This window comes from Rhinolophus ferrumequinum, chromosome X (genome assembly GCF_004115265.2).
Source record: "Rhinolophus ferrumequinum isolate MPI-CBG mRhiFer1 chromosome X, mRhiFer1_v1.p, whole genome shotgun sequence".
In the NCBI taxonomy this organism is placed as follows: domain Eukaryota; kingdom Metazoa; phylum Chordata; class Mammalia; order Chiroptera; family Rhinolophidae; genus Rhinolophus; species Rhinolophus ferrumequinum.
Genome location: NC_046284.1, coordinates 111,228,675 through 111,247,473, shown reverse-complemented (window position 1 = coordinate 111,247,473; position 18,799 = coordinate 111,228,675). Strand labels below are relative to the sequence as shown.

At 33.1% G+C, this 18,799-nt stretch overlaps 1 protein-coding gene across 7 annotated transcripts in view; it reads right to left on the bottom strand.

The window, feature by feature from the left end:
* RPS6KA3 (ribosomal protein S6 kinase A3) overlaps positions 1-18,799 on the bottom strand; it is a 108,005-nt gene that overhangs the window by 32,895 nt on the left and 56,311 nt on the right. For all 7 annotated transcript variants that reach the window (XM_033104954.1, XM_033104962.1, XM_033104990.1 and 4 more), the window contains 7 exons: positions 16,113-16,194; positions 8,649-8,729; positions 7,757-7,836; positions 7,041-7,147; positions 3,661-3,698; positions 3,295-3,437; positions 3,032-3,102 (listed from right to left, as the gene is read on the bottom strand). In XM_033104954.1, the coding sequence (XP_032960845.1) occupies positions 3,032-3,102; positions 3,295-3,437; positions 3,661-3,698; positions 7,041-7,147; positions 7,757-7,836; positions 8,649-8,729; positions 16,113-16,194 (602 nt within the window). The remainder of the gene's footprint in view (positions 1-3,031; positions 3,103-3,294; positions 3,438-3,660; positions 3,699-7,040; positions 7,148-7,756; positions 7,837-8,648; positions 8,730-16,112; positions 16,195-18,799) is intronic.

Sequence of the window (18,799 nt, the reverse complement as noted above, 5' to 3'; positions counted from 1 at the left end):
TACTTTCCAAAGTGGTTATATGAGTATTTATATTCCTTCCAGCTAGACATGAAAGTTGCCACTGCTCCACATCCTGTCAGCACTTAGTACTGTCAGTCATTCTGCTGGGTATGCAGTTGTAGCTTGTGGTTTTATTTGCCTTTTCTGATTAATGAGGGTGAGCATCTTTTTACAAGATTATTGGCTATTGAATATCCTCTTTGGTGAAGTCCCTATGTCCCCTACCCATGTTTCTATTGGGCTGTCGTTTTCTTACTGATTAACTGGAGTTTTTGATATATTCTCCATACAAGCCCTTTGTTGGTTATGTGTGTTGCAAATTTCTTCTTTTACTCTTTCTTAATGGAATCTTTTGATGAGAAAAAGTTAATAATTTTAATGTAGTCATAATTTATCAGTCTTTTCCTTTATAGCTAGTGCTTTTTGTGTCCAAAGACTACTTTTCCTAACCAAGGGTCATGAAGATATTCTCCTATGCTCTTTTAGAATCTTTTTTGCCTTTTTATACACACACACACACACACACACACACACACACATACACACACACGTAATATACTTGGAAATAACTTTTGTGTATGGTGTGAGATAGGAATTATTTTGTCTTTTTCTACATGAATACCAATTTTTCCAGCACGATTTATTTAAAAAGGCTGTTCTTTCTCTACTGCTCTGCAATGTCCAATGGTCGCAAATCAATTGTCCATATATGTATAGGTTTATTACCAGGTTCTCTATTCTACTGCACAAGTCTATTTTCCCATACTTGTTTCAATGCCATATTATCCTAATTATACTTACAGTAAAACTTGATACTTGGTAAACCCAGTCTTTCTATCTTGATCTTCTTCAGAGTGTTTTAGTTATTCTTGGTCCTTTGTATTATCACATCAGAATTTATCAAGTTCCACACAAAAACCTTGCAAGGATTTAAATTTGATTTGCATTGAAACTATAATTATGCTGTACAATTAGGTAGCCATTGGCCACATACAGCCACTGAGCACTTGAAATGTGGCTAGCCCAAATTTTAAGTGTAAAATGCACACTGAGTTTCAAATAAGTATGGAAAAAATAATGTATCAGATGTCAATAATCATTTTTTTAACGTTGAGTACATGTTGAAATGATAATGTCTTGGATATAATGAGTTAAATAAAGTATATTATAGTCATGTGCCACTTAACAGGGATATGTTCTGAGAAATGTATCATTAGGTGATTTCATCACTGTGCAAACATCATAGAGTGCACTTACAAGCCTAGATGGTACAGCCTACTGCACACCTAAGCTGGATGGTATAACCTATTGCTCCTAGGCTACAAACCTGTACAGTATGTTATTCTACTGAATACTGTAGGCAACTGTAACACAGTGGTAAGTATGTAGTGCACATAATTGTATGTGCTGTATTTTTATATGAATTACAGCCCTGTAGGTTTGTTTACACCAGCATCACCACAAACACCTGAGTAATACATTGCACTATGACGTTACAATGGCTATGATGTCACTACAAAGTTATAATGGCTATGATGTCATTAGGCAATAAGACTTTTTCACCTCCATTATGATCTTATGGGACCACCATCACATATGTGGTCTGTCATCGACTGAAACATCGTTATAGGGTACATGACTGTACAATGAATTTTAACTGTTTCTTCTTACTTTTTTAATGTTGCTACTAGAAAATCTAAAATTATATGTGTGGCTCATATTACGTTTCTATTAGATAACACTGATCTATAGAACCAACATTTTTATAACACTGGGTCTGTCATAATATGATTATGGTACAACCTTCCATGTTATTTTGGTCTTTAAAAATTTTTTTAAATAAAATTTTTTAGTTTTCTGTATAGAGTTCTTATATAACTTTTGCTAGATTTATCCCTAGGTATTTGATATTTTCTATACTATTATAAACAGTATCTTTTTTGAAAATTCAACTTTCTGTTGCTAGTATACAGGCATGAAATAGATTTTATTTGTCTTTCTCAGTCTGACTCATTTCACGTAGCTACATGTGGAATCTAAAGAACAGAATAAATGAACAAACAAAAGAGAAACAGACTCGTAGATACAAAGAACAAACTGATGGCTGCTAGATGGGAGGAGAGTTGGGGGGATAGGTAAGAAAGGCGAAAGGATTAGGAAGTACAAATTGGTAGTTACAAAATAGTCATGGGAATGTGAAATACAGTATGGGGAATACAGTCACTAATATTATAAAAACTATGTATAGTGTCAGATGGGTACTAGACTTATTGTGGGGATCACTTCATAAATTATATAGATGCCTAACCACTACGCTGTACACCTGGAATTAATATAAAATAATACTGTCAACTACAATTAAAAAAAATACATAGTCACGGATATAAAGTACAGCATAGAGAATATAGTCAATGATATTATAACAGATATGTGCGATGTCAGAGGGGTAGTAGATTGGGGGGGTTATCACTTTGTGAGGGGTGTGAAATGTCTAATCACTATGTTGTTTTGTATACCTGAAACTAATAATCAAAAATAAATTTTATTTATTGACCTTTTATAAAGCACCTTTGCTAAACTTTTATTAACTCCAAGACTTTATATGAAACTTTGGATTTTCTACAGACACAATCATGTTATCTAAATAGTGACAATTACATTTCTTCCTTAAATGTTAAACGTTTGAAAACCTTAAATCTTACTTCTTTTGCTTGCCTTCCTGTACTCGCCAGTACCTCCAGGACAGTGTGAACAGAAATGGAATGATGGGCATCCTTGTCACATGTCACATCTCTAAGGCAAAGCTTTCAATATTTCACCGTTAACATGAAATAATACGAGTACTCTCAATCTATGGGGTTTTTTCATATTTAAACTACATAATAGTGATGTTATAATATCGATGAATTTCTTAGTTATTTTTTAGGCTATAGCCAACACTCCAAAAATCTGGGCGTTTTTTGTTTGTTTTTTTAGTTTGAGCATTTATTTTTTAAATCTCATCAAAACATATCCACTAGGGAGTACTTACTTAAGGATCATAGTCATTGTTTCTTTTCGATCTTTTCCTTGGAAAGGTAGTGTACCAGTGAGCATCTCAAACTACAAAAAGGCAAATAATCAGAGGTATTAGTCAGTAAGTATAAAATCTCAACGTCAGAAGATATGAAAGCATCATCTTAATTACAATGAAATCTTCTAAAACTGCTACATAATAAAACAAGTGATTTATATTTCCACTACATTCATTACTGAACTTCTCAAAAACAAAAAACAAAACGCCCCAAACCTTACCATTAACACACCAAAAGACCACCAGTCCGCACTCTGAGTATGACCTCGACGATTAACTACTTCTGGAGCCATATATTCCACAGTTCCACAAAAAGAATATGCCTTCTTTTCATGGTCAATAGACTCTTTACTTAGGCCAAAATCTGCCAAAATAAATATTGAATCGTAAATATCCTACAATAATTTGCACAAAGTTTAAATTTTGAGTTCCAATATTTACATTTATTATTAAAAATTCTAATCAAGATTTTAACACACACAATGTGTTACTCATTATTTGTACCATGATCAACCTTAAAGGAAATTTATATAGAGAGAATTTATAGAGAGTATTTATTCTCATTTTAATAAAATGAGAATTTTCACCTGTTAATTTGATGTGACCTTCTTCATCAAGAAGTATGCTGAAAGAAAAAAAAGACAAAGTCAGAAAATCTTTTCAACCCACTAGAGATTTATAGAAGCTAAAACTGAAATGACTTTGTTAAGCATCAGATCACCACATTCATTCTAAAATATTGCTTTAGATAGTGAGTAAGAAGGCAAAGATAAAGGAGGAAAGAAAATTTTTTTGGACACACGCATATAACAAACCCCAAATGCAAAGCCTTATAAACTTGTATTAATGAGCCAGGGGCACTTGAAACCTATTAGGAAAAAAACCAAAACCTATATACTCTCTAAGTTGTTCTTTTTAATGCATTTCTGCAGAGGTGGTTTCACTAAACTCCCTAGTACTTGCAGAATAGACAGAGGGTCCAAATATTTAAGGCGAATGTGGTAGAGTTGTCATTCTGGTCATTTTTAAGGCATCTAACTCAATCATTCTTTCCTAGCTTTTTTTCTGACATGACTTACACAATCCTCTTCTCTTCAACACACCTTCCTCATCACACTCCTTGCTTTCATTGACCCATCCCTTCCCTGTACACATGCTCCAGTGTTTTCTGTTAGTAAACTGCGAGCTGCTAGAGAGGGTTTGACCTTATTCATCTTGTAGCTCAGTGCCTGGCATAGCAGACAAATAAGAAACGTATTGAATAATGAGGCCGGTCTACAAAAGGCCAACAGGGCATTCCAAATAGTTTGGGCTTCTTCTCGTGGGCAATGAAGACTATAAAAGGTTTATATGCATGGAGGATACTGATAATCATATCTGCAATTTTAAAGGGTATTTAGTGATCTCTTAGATATGGGTCATGATAAAGAAGAACAAATAGAGAAGACACTCAGGTTTCTAGCCTTAGCAGATACATGAGTGAGAGTAACATCATTAATCAAGGAGCTATAGAAAGGGATAAGTACTAAGCTGTAAGCCAATAATTGTATTACTGGATAGGTATTTTAATATACTGACTTGAAAAATCAAATAATAAACTGTTTCATTTATATTCAAAGCTATTCCATCATATAGATATTTCCTTACTTTTAATTCTAACTAAAAAATGTGCCAGCCAAATTTTGTTATAATAAAATTTTACTATGTCAAAAATACTACCAAGCTTCCTATGCCATCAATTCAACTATGATTACAATAAAGTTTACCACTGTGGGTAATTCAGTAGGGGCATATTTTTCAAGTCTCTTCATAACAAGGGACTTGTTATGAAAAAAATACTAATCTTGATTATGCTTAATTATGAAGCAGACAAATACACTTAGGGAATATAAAGGGAATTATTAGGTATGGTGGAAATCACCCTCCCGTCTAATAAATACATGAAAGGTACTTCTAAAAACAAAACAAAACTCAAATCATTCTTGATAATTTTGAGAGAAAAAAGAAAACATGGCTAAAAGGGTATTATTACTTATGCCTTCTAATTAAGGCATTCTTTTAAGATAACCATGCCCATCCTTTATCTTTTAAAGGTCAACTATTATTCTCAATAAGCAAAGTTCTCTTTCAACTATTAATTATTATTTTTTAGCTATACTTATTATAACAGAATTCTAGCATAAAAGTATCTGGAAAATCCCTTACAGTGCATAAAACAATTGGTCTAAAAACTTAAATTTCTTCTAGGTTCTATATAAGGGTTTTTACTTGGATCATTTAACAATTAAAGTTATTTCAATTTAATAGCATTATCTAGACATGTATGTGAAAGATCTCACCCTAAGCAATCTTACCTACATTTTATCTTATTCGACCTTTGAGATAGGGCTCATGCCTTAATCATAATTTTATGACCAATGCTAACACAATGGTCTACAATAAATACTTCTAAGAATTACATGTTTGAATATTTGTTCTCACCTGGAATTACTGTACATTTTATGTAATAGTTAGAAATTGGGAAAATGAGAATAAAAACTCAGTAATTATCTGGGGAATAGAAATAGAACCATATGAATTTGTTTATCTAAAAACAAAATATATGAAAAACATAAAATGTGAAAGCATAACAATTGCTAAATGATCACTTAATAGGATTCCAAAGGAGTATTTCCTCTATTTGCTATTGTAATATGTTATTTAAATTTTGTATGTAACATTTTAATGGCAATAATATCCAAATTCTTGATAAAAACGATGGTGGCAAAATTCTGTGAATATACTAAAAATCACTGAATTTTGCACTTTAAGTAGTAAAGTTTATGGTATGTGAATTACATCTCAATAAAGCTGTTTAAAAAAATTCTTGTTAGAGCATGGCTCTTGTTTATATCCTTAAAAAAGGAAAAAAAAAACACCTTTCTTACTTAAAGTGGTAAACACTGACAAATTAAAACACAGATGTGTGTAGAATTTAAATAATATTAGCTTCTTGATAATTGCTATTATCAAAGTAATGGGAATTTGCACAACTTACACTCAAAATTTGAAATCATGCGGAGAAGAAAATTTTCAATAAATGGTATTCGGAGGAAAGCATTAGCTCTTTGCCATACTTCATACCAAAAATTTTCCAGATGTAGTTAAAATATAAAAAGAAACCATAAAATTAGAAGAAAAATACCTGATCACGGGATTGGAAAAGACTTTCTAAGAATAAAAGTCATGGAAGAAATCACAAAAGAAAAGATTCATAGGTCTGACTGAGAAAAAAATACTTGTGCAGGGGGCAGCCAGATGGCTCAGTTGGTTAGAGCACGAGCTCTCAACAACAAGGTTGCCAGTTCAATTCCCACATGGGATGGTGGGCTGTGCCCCCTTCAACTAAAGATTGAACACGGCGACTGGACTTGGAGCTGAGCTGCGCCCTCCACAACTAGATGCAAGGACAATGACTTGGAGCTGATGGGCCCTGGAGAAACACACTGTTCCCCAATATTCCCCAATTAAAAAAGGTTTTTTAAAAATACTTGTGTAGGTTAAAATAACATAAAGTTAAAATTGAAAGACAAACTAGAAAAATGTACTTGCAATGTATGTCAAATGGTTAAATTCTTAATTTGTAAAGGTCTTTTACGAAACAATGGAGAAAAAAATAACATTCCAAAAGAAAAATGAGCAAAGGTCATGAACAGAAAAATCACACACAAAAATACAAATTGTCAATTAACATATGAACATCGATTTCAACCTCATTATAAATTAAAGAATGCAAATCAAAGCAAGATAACATTAACAGAAATTTTGAATAACAGATAATTAAAAGTATGAGAATACATAGTGTTAGCAGAAATGTGAAGCAGTCATGTTAATGCAATGCTTGTGGTAGTTCTATGAAGTAATTTTATTTTTTATTACCTCCAAAATAATATTACATTGTATTCAACTTAGTAGCATGATTCCTTACTTTTCTGGTTTTAAGTCTCTATAGATTATTCCCAGGCTATGTAGATGGTCTAAAGCAAGCGCAAGCTCAGCCAAGTAGAATTTGACATCTTCTTCTGTGAACATCACCTAAAAATAAAATAGTAATTTTTCTGTATTTTCTTTTTGTATCTGTAATTTTTATTTAAAGTCCCAGCCTAGAGTTTAAATTATTCAAAAAATTATAAATATGCTATTATATGCAGTTTTATCCACAATTTACTTATGAAAGAAATTTGCAAAAATGATCAAATCAGTCAACTAATCACTTACTAAATGCTAAATAGGCACTGTGGAGTAAATCATTTTACATTTTGTTAACAACTATATTTAGACTGTGCCATGGCTGCCCCAACACAGTAACATCTTAGAAATGAAAAGTGATCTTTAAAATGCATGCTGAATTTCCACTACCAATTCCTTAAGTATATCTTGTTAACATATTAATACTTCTGAAAAAAACACAAAACTATAACTAAAAGAAGTAGGACTAAAGACAAAGATAGTTAATCAATTTAAAGTCCTACTTTTAGAATAAATGCGAAAGGTAGGAAAAGAACTCTTTTTGGCTCTGATTCTTCAATGTAAGAATCTTGTGCCTCTAGAGAAAATATGATAAGCATAATATTGAAACATAACAAAGCTTTAGCTGAAACAGGATGAGCATAAATAGACTAAAAATAAAGATTAATTATATACCTCTTTGGATAAGCGTGTAAACAAATCTCCTCCCCTGAGAAAATCCAAAATAAGATACAACTTCCCTTCAGTTTGAAAAGCTGAATGAAGAAACGAACATTTTCGATTAATTCACCATAGTTTATTTTCTTAGGCTTACATTAGGTAAACATTCACAAATGAATATTATTTTTAGCAAATTAATAATTACATCATAGATCCAAACTGATTTTTATTTAGAAGATAACCACTGATTTCTCTTAGTTCCCATGTGGAAATGTTAAAATGCAGTGCTTCTTATTATGGAACCACTAAAACATTAGATTTTCTTCACGCAATAGTCTCTCAGGAATACAATAGTTCTTAAACATGTGATCAATAAGAAAAATTCCCAACAGAAAAAGACTTACTTAAACATGAAACTAAATACAAAAACTATGTCACTTAACTACAGAAAAAATGTGGGTTGGGTAGCTTTAATTACATGTAATAAGAATCACCACACGTTTACCCACTGAGAAAAAGCACGTATGTCTTTGGGAAAAGAAAGGTGATAAAAATTTCAGAACATTAGGGATCTTTCTTACTTTTAAGTTGGGCTAACACATTTTATAGTCCGTACTATAAAATGCTGGCACATTATTATCAATTAACATAATAAAAATGATTACCTGTTCTTATGGCTACCACTCAGAAACTATAATGTTTAAAAAAAACATAAGCTAAATGTGATAAAAGCTTCTAAAGTTTGTCTAAGAAGTAATGGTTTAATTTCCATGACTTTATGCATCTGTTAAACACACATAAATATACACAAATACCTATTTATACATATTAGTATATCTGAACGCACTCAAAGGAGTGGGGGATGAGGTGAAGGAATGAGGTGGGAGGTGGTTCATAACTTACTTACCATAATGCAACTTGACAATGAAAGGATGATTAACTTCTACCAAGATATCACGCTCCATTTTTGTCCGAACACGGTCTCGAACTATAAAATATTGCACATGTGGCTACACTGCAATAGCTTTCAGAGACAATCTTTAAAACAAAATATCTTTGGTGCCTATTTTAAATAAAATTTTGCTTATATGTATAAAAATACTAATTTATATTTTTATACATATTACTCTTGAATTTTCAAAATTAATAACTATATTTTTTACTAAATTATATAACCAGAAGAAAATGTACATATTTATAAAATCTGTGCTTTAAGTTAAAAAAATAAATAGAGTACATATTAGATATTGGCTTTAACATCAAATTTACAAGTATTTTAATCAAAATGATTAATTAATGAAAAATGGCCAAAAAGAGCAACTTTTTAAAAACAAGGCATCCCAATATTAAAACACAAAAAAGTGGAATAAGTTTCATTACCCCTATCAACTCAATTCAACAAACATTCATTAAGCATCTGTGAAACATGGCAGACGTGGGAAAGAATGGATATACCCCAAAAGATCTACTTGACAGAAGGAGGAGAAGGAGTGGGGGAGGAAATACTGTGGTATAGCCAAAAGAGCAAAGGCTTTTTGGAGTTAGAAAGACCTGGATTCAGATCTGTGTAACCTTGAGCAAGTTACTTAAACTCTGAGCCTCAGGGACTTGTCATCTACAAAATGCGGACACACCACTGTACCTTTGGGGGCTGTGTTACCATTTGAGGTAAAGTTCGTACATCCCAGATCCTTTCTATTTTATATAAGAGACATTCAGTTAAATGGCAGCGATAGCACCATGAATATGATAGAGCGAGAAAATGATTGATTACCAACAATAAGTAGCACAGGAATTCAGAGAAAGGCAAGATCAGTTCTACCTGCACAGGAAGGCTAGAGGGAAGAGGTGGGGTTAGGGACTTGTAGAGCAGAATTTAGACGGGTGGGAAGGATTGGGCCTAGAGAAGAAAAGTCAAGGTACGGAGTACCTGCACAAGAAAGGACATGGAGGCATGCATGATAAGCAGGAAGGAACCAAATCAGTGTGGAAAGTGGGGAGGTGAAGTAGGGAGGAGCCAGACTCTTGACAATTTGGAATGCCAGGAAGAATTTGTGTTTGACCCCATAGACAAAGCTCTCTTTTACCAACCAAACATTTCCTGAGCAAATTCTATGTGCTAGGCACTATGGGACAAATACAAATAAAATAATCTTCAAGAAGCTCATAATCTGGTGGGAATGACAAACAAGTAAATAAATGATTAGAATACATTCTGAGATATTCTCTAATTGTGTTGGTAGCTCAATGGATTTAAGAGGTGAAAATGATCATTCATTCAAGTTTTAATTTTTTTCTGTTGCATAATAAAAAGGATAAAAAGGATAAGTCACAAATAACTTCTATTTTTCCAGGCCAGAGTGACTGAATGGTTGTGCCAAAGATTAAACAAAAAGAATGGTAAAGAGAGTCTTTTTGGGTGGAGGGTGGGGACAGAGAGAAAGATGAGTTGGTTCTTTTTTCAATGTAAGGTGACCGCAGATATTTAAAACACAGAAATAAGACCTCTGGGGAAAAATAAACAAGGAAGCTAAAAAAAAAAAAAATCCTGCTTTCCATTCTATCAGTTTTCCACTTCGAACTGGGAGGTTTTGGTGCCAGTGACTGAAAAGAGTCAAACCAGGACTAGGAATCGATTGCTCTCAATGTCTATGCAGCTCTTTTTAACTGTCTTGTCCAGTGGGTGTATCAATCTCTGATTTCATTATATTGTTCTATCACTACAACTCTGGTATCTTATATCCAACAGGCCCTTTCTATTATTTATGTGAATGAGGTATATCACCTAGGCCTGCTGATAATTCTGTGCCAGTCTAGCCCATATCTGCCCTTTTTCCATTGCTACCCATACAATCTTGGATTAGATTCCTATTACCTTAAATTTCTACCTCTTTCAATAATTACACAAACCTTACAAAGCTCATCATTTAAAAATCACTTCTCTGTTCAGGAGCAGTAAAATTATCCGTCAATAGTATATTTACTGTATATCCCACTTCTATTATTCTACCACAATGGGAGTCAAAAGCTATAGTTTAGTAGCCATGCTAATAACTAGGTGAGTTACCTTAGTCAAATCCTTTTACTGCTAAGGCATTTCCTGCTTCCTTCTCTCTAAAATGAGAGGTGATTTTCTTTCTGTTAGGATTATCTTGTGAGATAGTTTCCTTATATGTAATGCTGATGAAACTTTTAGTTGAAAATGAGCAGTGAGATTCACTTGAAAGAATTCCTTCATATTTTCTGAGTTAGAACTGTGTAATAATTCTAATCTTGTTTCTTATACTTATGTAAAGACTACATGACAAATATAAATCATCCTATAATCAGGAATTTTGATTAGGATATAATGGGTCACAAAAAGGCATGTATCATATTGGTTAAACTCAAAACCCTAAAATATTACAGAATTTGTTAATACTGACTCATGTTGGCAAAGCAACTACATTATTCTGAAATAATTTTTCCTATATACTAGTTATTAGCTTTTAAACCCTCCTTGACTTGGACATGAGAGTGAACAAGAAGAAATGCTGTTTGTTTCTAGGACAATGTATTAAGAAACTGTTTTAAGTAATGGTTTACAAAACCTTTTATGCCCATAAACTACTTCGTTAGGACAAAAATACCCACAAACCCCACCTAATGCTATTGACTTCTATTTGACCACATTTTTGTATTAATAGGAACTTTGAAATGGAAAGAGACTTCTGGTTATGTTTTACTTTCTTCTAAAGCCCCACTGAAATTACAGTAATGGAAAAATTATGCATAAGCTCACAAGGACTGAACAGGAGAGGAAGCAGTAGCAGAAGAAGATGAGTAAGTGGTAACTCACTCACACGGCAGATCAGAGAAAGCTAAAATCTAAGCCTAAGGGAAGGAAGTCAGTGAGTAATAAGCAAACGCTTGTCACAACAATTGTCACCCCAATAAATTAAAAATAAATTAAAAAAAAAAAAGTATTTAAAAAAAAAAAAAACCTTTCTAATAATCAGATTTTTTGGTCCCTCACTCTTAAATGAGGAAAAGAGAGCAAAGGATCTCCAGGCATTTGAGGAAAGGCTCTAAACATGAGAAAGTTATCAGAATAAACAGGACAAAAAAAAAAAGGAATAAAGGAAAGAGAGACAATGTAAAAAACAGAAGAAAACGTAAAAATCAACTTTGTAATTTATATCCACTGAGAGAGCAAAGACCACATGGCACCCATGAAATAAGAAACTTTCAAAGAGGTAGGGAAGAAGGAATCAGTATCTTCAACAAATAAACTACAAAGGAAAAAAACAAAAGAAATGGACACAGAGAACATAGATAAAAAGCCATAAAGCGACATCAACCAATTGCAAATTATAGACCTTATATGGGTTCCAATTCAAACAAATTGCAGAAAGAAAGTGAATTATAATAATAGGGACAACGGGAAATTTGAACACTGATTGGGTATCTGTATATTAATTTTTAGGTATATGATAGAGTTATATTATTTAAGATACACACTAAAATATTTGTGGAAGAAATTATACAATGTCTAGGATTTGCTCTAAAATATCAAGAGGGAAAGGGACAAGAACACAGATAAAAAAGACTGATCATGTGTTGAAAAATGTGGAAGCAGAGAGAAGGGTATATGGGGATTCTCTGTACTCTTCTGTTTCTTTCTGTAAATGTTTGACACTTTCCATAATACTTGAATTTTTTTTAAAAAAAATGTAATAATTAGAGAACAAGGAAAACGAGGAAATTAAAAAGTATGATAGAAACAAAAAGGTCAATAGAAGAGTTGGAATACTTTCCCAAAACTGAAGAAATGAGTTTCTAGATTGAAAGAGACCATCCCATACTTAGTATGATGAATTTAAAAAACCCACAATCAGAAATACCACTATACAAATTTCAGAACACCAAGGATAAAGAGTAGATTGATTTTAAAGATGTCCAAAGAGGAAAAGCAGCTTACACACAAAGGACTGGGAATCAGAATGGCAATAAATTCATAATAGCAACACAGGAAACTGAAAGACAATGGAGACAATGCCTTCAAACATCTGAGGGAAAATTATTTCTGACCTAGAATTTTATGCCCAGCCAAATTATAAATTAAGTGAGGGTGGCAGAATAAAGGCATTTCAGACAAGCAAAGTCACAAAAATTTACCATCCATTCATCCTTTCTGAGGTAGCTACTAGAAGATGTGTTCCACCAAAACGAGAAAGCAAACTGAGAAAAAGGTAGATACAGAATATAGAAAAGGAGATCTAATACAGCACAGATGTGAAGGAAATGTGACTGCAGCATACTCTTTGGCTCAGTTAGAACAATTTTTATAAAGCTGTAATAATGAAAACAAAACATGAAAAGGGAAACTGTGCGTACGTAGCATAAGAGAACTACATCCTCATCTTCCATGTTAGGAAGTCAACAGATTATGTCTCCAAATGAAAATAATCAAAGAATGGCAATATAAGAGTATTGAGAGAACCATGTGATTTCACTGATACGTGGTATATAAAACTGAAAACAACAAAAGAACAAGACAAATAAAGAAACAAAAACTCCTAGACACAGACAATAGTTTAGTGGTTACCAGAGGGTAAGTGGGGAGGGGGGTGGCAGATGAGGGTAAAGGTGATCAAATATATGGTGATGGAAGTAGAACTGCCTCTGGGTGGTGAACACACAATGGGATTTATAGATGATGTAATACAGAACTGTACACCTGAAATCTATATAACTTTACTAACAATTGTCACCCCAATAAACTTTAATTAAAAAGAGAAAGAGTACTGAATGGGGAGGTAAATGGCTGCAGCAGCAGCTAAAGAGATGAAAGTCATTGTTTCTGGGTGTCAAGAATCATTATAGGGAGGAGGCTAGGTAAAGCATTGCTATTTTATAAGGCTCCATACACATATTACTTGGCCAAAGATAAACATTAAATTTAAGAACACATTAAGAATTACCCGGCAGCTTACAATTCCAATAAGTCAAATATTTTCACTTTATTATGATCTCTTTTACAGCTTATATCTATGTAATTTTATGTACTTATGGTAGTCAAATCTGTTATAATGGTTCACATATTTTCAATTAAGTTCATTTTTGTGATTATATCTGAAATATTTCATTTAAATAATATCCTATTAGGTGGTATCCCATAATTTTCTAAACATTCCTCTATTTCTCAATATCTATGTGACTTCTAAATTCTCGATATTATAAATAATGTTACAATGAGAATTTTAAAGTGCATAAACTCCTTCTTGAGATTATTTCCTCAGGTTAATTTAGCAGCAATAATGGCTCTTTGTACTTACTGCAAAACTGCTTTCCAATTTATGTTGCCATCATACAAAATAACTCATTTTATATGCATTACTTTATCAGCAAAATAAAACATTTTTCCAAAGATTATTTCTTTTATTCTCTTGCATAAAATTTATTCTGAAATCTTTTAGGTGGATGTTGTAATGTTATTTCTTAGGAACTCTTAATCATTCCTTTTACATTTATAAGTTGGAATACTACTACTGTAAGGAAGTGCTTTCCCCTGTTCCCCATTAATTAATTTATGGATTAACTCATGGATTTTTATTTTATTCAGAGGGTTGTAATCTATCACTATCATTATTTATTGAAATGTTCAAATTGTCCTAGCTTTGACTAGTAAGAGCCCTTTAATCCATGCCTTATACTAATATTTTGTAATATTTGAGGTGAATAATTCCCTGATTACCTATTCATAGTATTTTTTCATTATATGAAAGACTAAAATTTTTCACATTGCCAATTTGTTTGTAATTTGCTCAATATCTCTTCACAAATTTTCTAGATGTGTCAAGTTGTAAAATTCAGTTAGATTGTTGTTTATTATCATACAGGGTTCAAAAGAAGACTGATTTCCTGGTTACTCAGGAGTATTTCAGACCAAATTTATGAAATCATTATTTAAGTTCCCATTGTTCTGTATACCTGCTTTGTCATACAGCACAGGAAATACTCAACAGTTTTGTAACAAATACATTAAAATTGAATATATAATACTTTTGCACTGCTTTGTTCCACTGATTTGTATGCCTGTATTACTCTCCCCAAAAACACACTAAATTATTAATACTTTAAATAAGCTTTAAATCTGATGGAGCTTGTTCCTTTCTCATTCTTCTTTTTTAGAATACTCTTTGAGGTGTATGTTTTTCAAATGAAATTTTGACTATTTCAAGGAAAATGGAACTGGAATCTTGAGGATATGGAGCTAATTAGATGGCTAGAGGAATACTGAGATTCTTAACAACAATTAGCCTTTCCTAAAAGGAATTGGGAATTTATTTCCTTTCCTGGTATCTTTTAAGTTTCTCAGAGTTTCATAGTTTCCTTTACATATAGTATGCACAACACAAATTCTGTTGAATACATGAAAACAAACTACTTTTATTGATTTTGCAAATGAACTCCCTTATATAAGTTCTACCTATGCAGTTTTATAACATGGAATTCATGAACATAAAGTTATAAAAGTAGTGATATAAGGTAGGGCACTAAGGATATAATTTAATTCCCTGGACCTAGCAAGAATCAAGCTGAGTAGTACGCCAGGGGGTAGAGACTGGATAGGAAAGAAACAAAATATATTCGGGAACGGAGCAAGAGAAAGGATATTTATAGACGAAGGTGAAATTTGTTGGAACGATGATAATATCCAGAGTGAGTGACTAACTGGGAAGAATAACATCAGAAATAATAAATGATCATCACCAATGTTCTTTTCAGAATATTTAAGAAACTCTAGAAATTGCAGGTACATTGAAGAGGGAAAAAAACGATGTTAGGAATCAATACATAAAACAACTAGGTTATGTGGTAAAGTAACTGATACTACTAAACAAAAGAAAGATTTAAAATCTATATACAATTTCTTCTAAATGACTGTTTACTTATAAGAGCCAAACCCTACACTAGGTGTTTTTCAAAACCAGAGGCTTGGAATAAAAACCTATTTGGAGACCAGAAGTCAAAATGACAAAGTCCTTAGAATAAAACCTATTTTGCATCAATGAAAACAGTAAGTTTTCAAAACATTAAAATAATTATATTAATTTGAAGGTGAATCAAACCCAGTTTTAATCTTCTAAACTTCTACTCGCCTAAAGCTCAAGGTGAATTTATATTCTTTTATAAAATGGCAAGTCCAATTCTCACTAGACATGGTTCCTAGCCCAGTGGGAAAAAAATCACGAAAAGAAAGTCTGAATTTAAAGATGGTAACAGGAACAGATTCAGAAAGTAAGTGGCCCAGATGTCACATGAGATCCATTGAGACCTGTCAGTTTCTTTATGTTACACGAACATTACAAACAGTAGCAGCACTTACCTTTCAGTGTGGCCTTCTTCAATACTTTCATGGCATAAAGCTGTCTAGCATCAGAGCCTGAGATTTTTTTGACTAAGAAAACCTGTATTAAAATAAGAGAAAATAAGTTTTACAAAGTATCACAAACTATACCATTGTTAAAATAAGATTCCTGCTATAATATAGTTTATTATTAGAAAGATTCTGATACATTGTAGATCAATTATTTTCCTTAAAATTTTTCAATTATAAATACTATGAGTTGTAAACAGTGGTTGTAACTTGGGGTGTCAATATAAGTGAATACATTTCTTTCTTTTTGTTTGCCAATTCCCAAAGAGCATGTAACATATAAGACAGAAACAAAAATCTTTCAATTATGTAGCAATTAGAGAAAAGTCTAACATGTTTTAACACATGCGGTGATTGCTTTGTTTTTTAACAAAACAAAAATTCTTCTGATTCCATAAAAATTGTTATATAGGAATTCCCCTTGACTGTAATTTTCTGTTGCTATAATTATTCACTGATGAATAGTCTTTCTATATATGAAAACTACATACTTTTATCTCTACTGGGCAGAACAACTTAAAACGTATTGAAGAAGCCTATTCACAAATATTTAATGTAACTTAAGTAAGAACTCCTACTCCCCATCTTTTAAAAATCAAATGATTAGTTATATACAATGTCAGAGGGGTAGCAGATTGGGGGAGAGCGGTTATCACTTTGTTCGAGGGGTGTAAATGTCTAAATATTACATTGTTTTGTACACCTGAAACTAATAAAAAATCAAATGATCACATATACCTAAATATGAAGAACATAATTCCCAAGTATGCTGTTGAGCATCTTGATTTTCCAAATATTTTTAAGCTCTTTTTAACATATAGTGTAGGATTTATAAAAAACAAAGCCTGCTCTAAGTAATTCATGGTCACGCTATAACATGGCTAATAGAAAACTATCACTATATCTCTCTATATCTCTTCTACTCATTTTGACCACTAGTTTCACGATCTTTTCCATCAAATCTTTAAACAGACCCACTAAATGGACCTAAATTTCAACTCTTTTTCTCCTAACCCATTCTTTCCAGGCAGTGTGATTGAGCTGCCACAGATGAGAAGAAGAGACACAATTACAGTCAAGAATTAACTTTAGGGTCAGCTCTCCATTACCTGTGTTAGCATGCCAGGATATTAGCACAAAATCACAAACTGAGTCTAGGGCAAGGCAGAGTTCCTCGTTTTGAGAAATTGTACCAAAGGTGCTGGGCAGTGACCTCAAGTCAAGTGAAGAGTACCACCACTTGCATGGAAACCCTGATGCAGAGCGTGTTCCTCTCCCCAAATCACGCCCTCCTTGTTCCCTTCACCATGCCCCACCCTTTAGTTCCTTTCAGCCAGTTAGCAGTGAGCCAACCTAGGCAGACAGAAGCATTCTCAATGAGGGTGGTTCCTAAGGATGGAATGATGTTTAAATGTTAAAGGTTATCAGAGATCATTAATATTTTTGAACAGAAATAAATTCTAATTAGGTGGAGGTAATTAGGATTTATCTGATATTGATTCATTCTTAAGATTCCCTAATCAAGCTTGTTTGAGCCATTCTACAAAAAAAATTCTCCTTGTGGATTCCAAACTTTCTTCACCCTTCTTTGAAAGCACATTCTTAACACTTTTCAGCGCTTCTTGGTTTGTAAAGGACATTCACAAGCATTTTTAATGCATCATTATGACAATTTCGGGAGGCAGGCCTACTAAATAATGCTTATTCCATAGCTGCCCAAACTAGGGCTTAGAGAGGTTAAACGATTCGTGTAGTGTCACAGTGGAAGTATTGGGACAAGAACAAGGCCAGCCACCAAGTTGTGTGCTTCTGCTCAGGGGGCTCTTACTCTGCTCCCTTTGGCTGGGCATCAGTCAAACACAGCAGGAGCAGCACCAGTCCCAGATGCCATCGGATCTTCCACACCAGAGCATTTCTGCCCTTTCGAACTCCCCCATGATGCTATTTTAGGCTATGACAGGTCATCCCTGTTTTCTTGGCTTGGACTGGCTTTTTAGGATGAGTAAGAAAGGAGACACCCTATTTTTAATGTTTGCTATTTATAGTAAGGTATTTAAAGAAATAAAGGGAGAAGCATGCTAACTCCTGGAAACTTAAATGCTGTGTTCCCTGAAAATCTAATGTATAGAAACAAACCCATCTACTTGGGTTTATCCATATACATTGCATGATAATACAATTTCATAGTAGATGTTATGTGCTTGGCCTTATATCATTTAATTCTTTCTCACTACTACCTTATGAGGTCAATTATTTACTCATTAATTCTTTCCAGAACTATATGCTAGGTATTGTGCTACCAGTTTAATGCTGAGACATGGTACAAGGCATGGCCACTGCACTCATAGAACATATAGTCTAGTGGGGGAGAGAGCCAATAAACAAATAATTATACAAATGAAAAAAAGCAATTGTGAGTGTTGTGAAGATGAGGTATATAATGTTCTGAGAGGGTAAAATAGAGGAATATGACCTAGTCAGGATGGTAGGGAAGACTTCTTTGGGATCATAAGCATGAGAGGAGCTAACCAGATTAGGAAGGTGTGGGGGTAGGGTGGAGTATTTCAGGCAAAAGGAACAGCATGTGCAAAGGCTTTCTAGTGGGATGGAGCCTGGTGCTAAAGGACTGAAAAAGA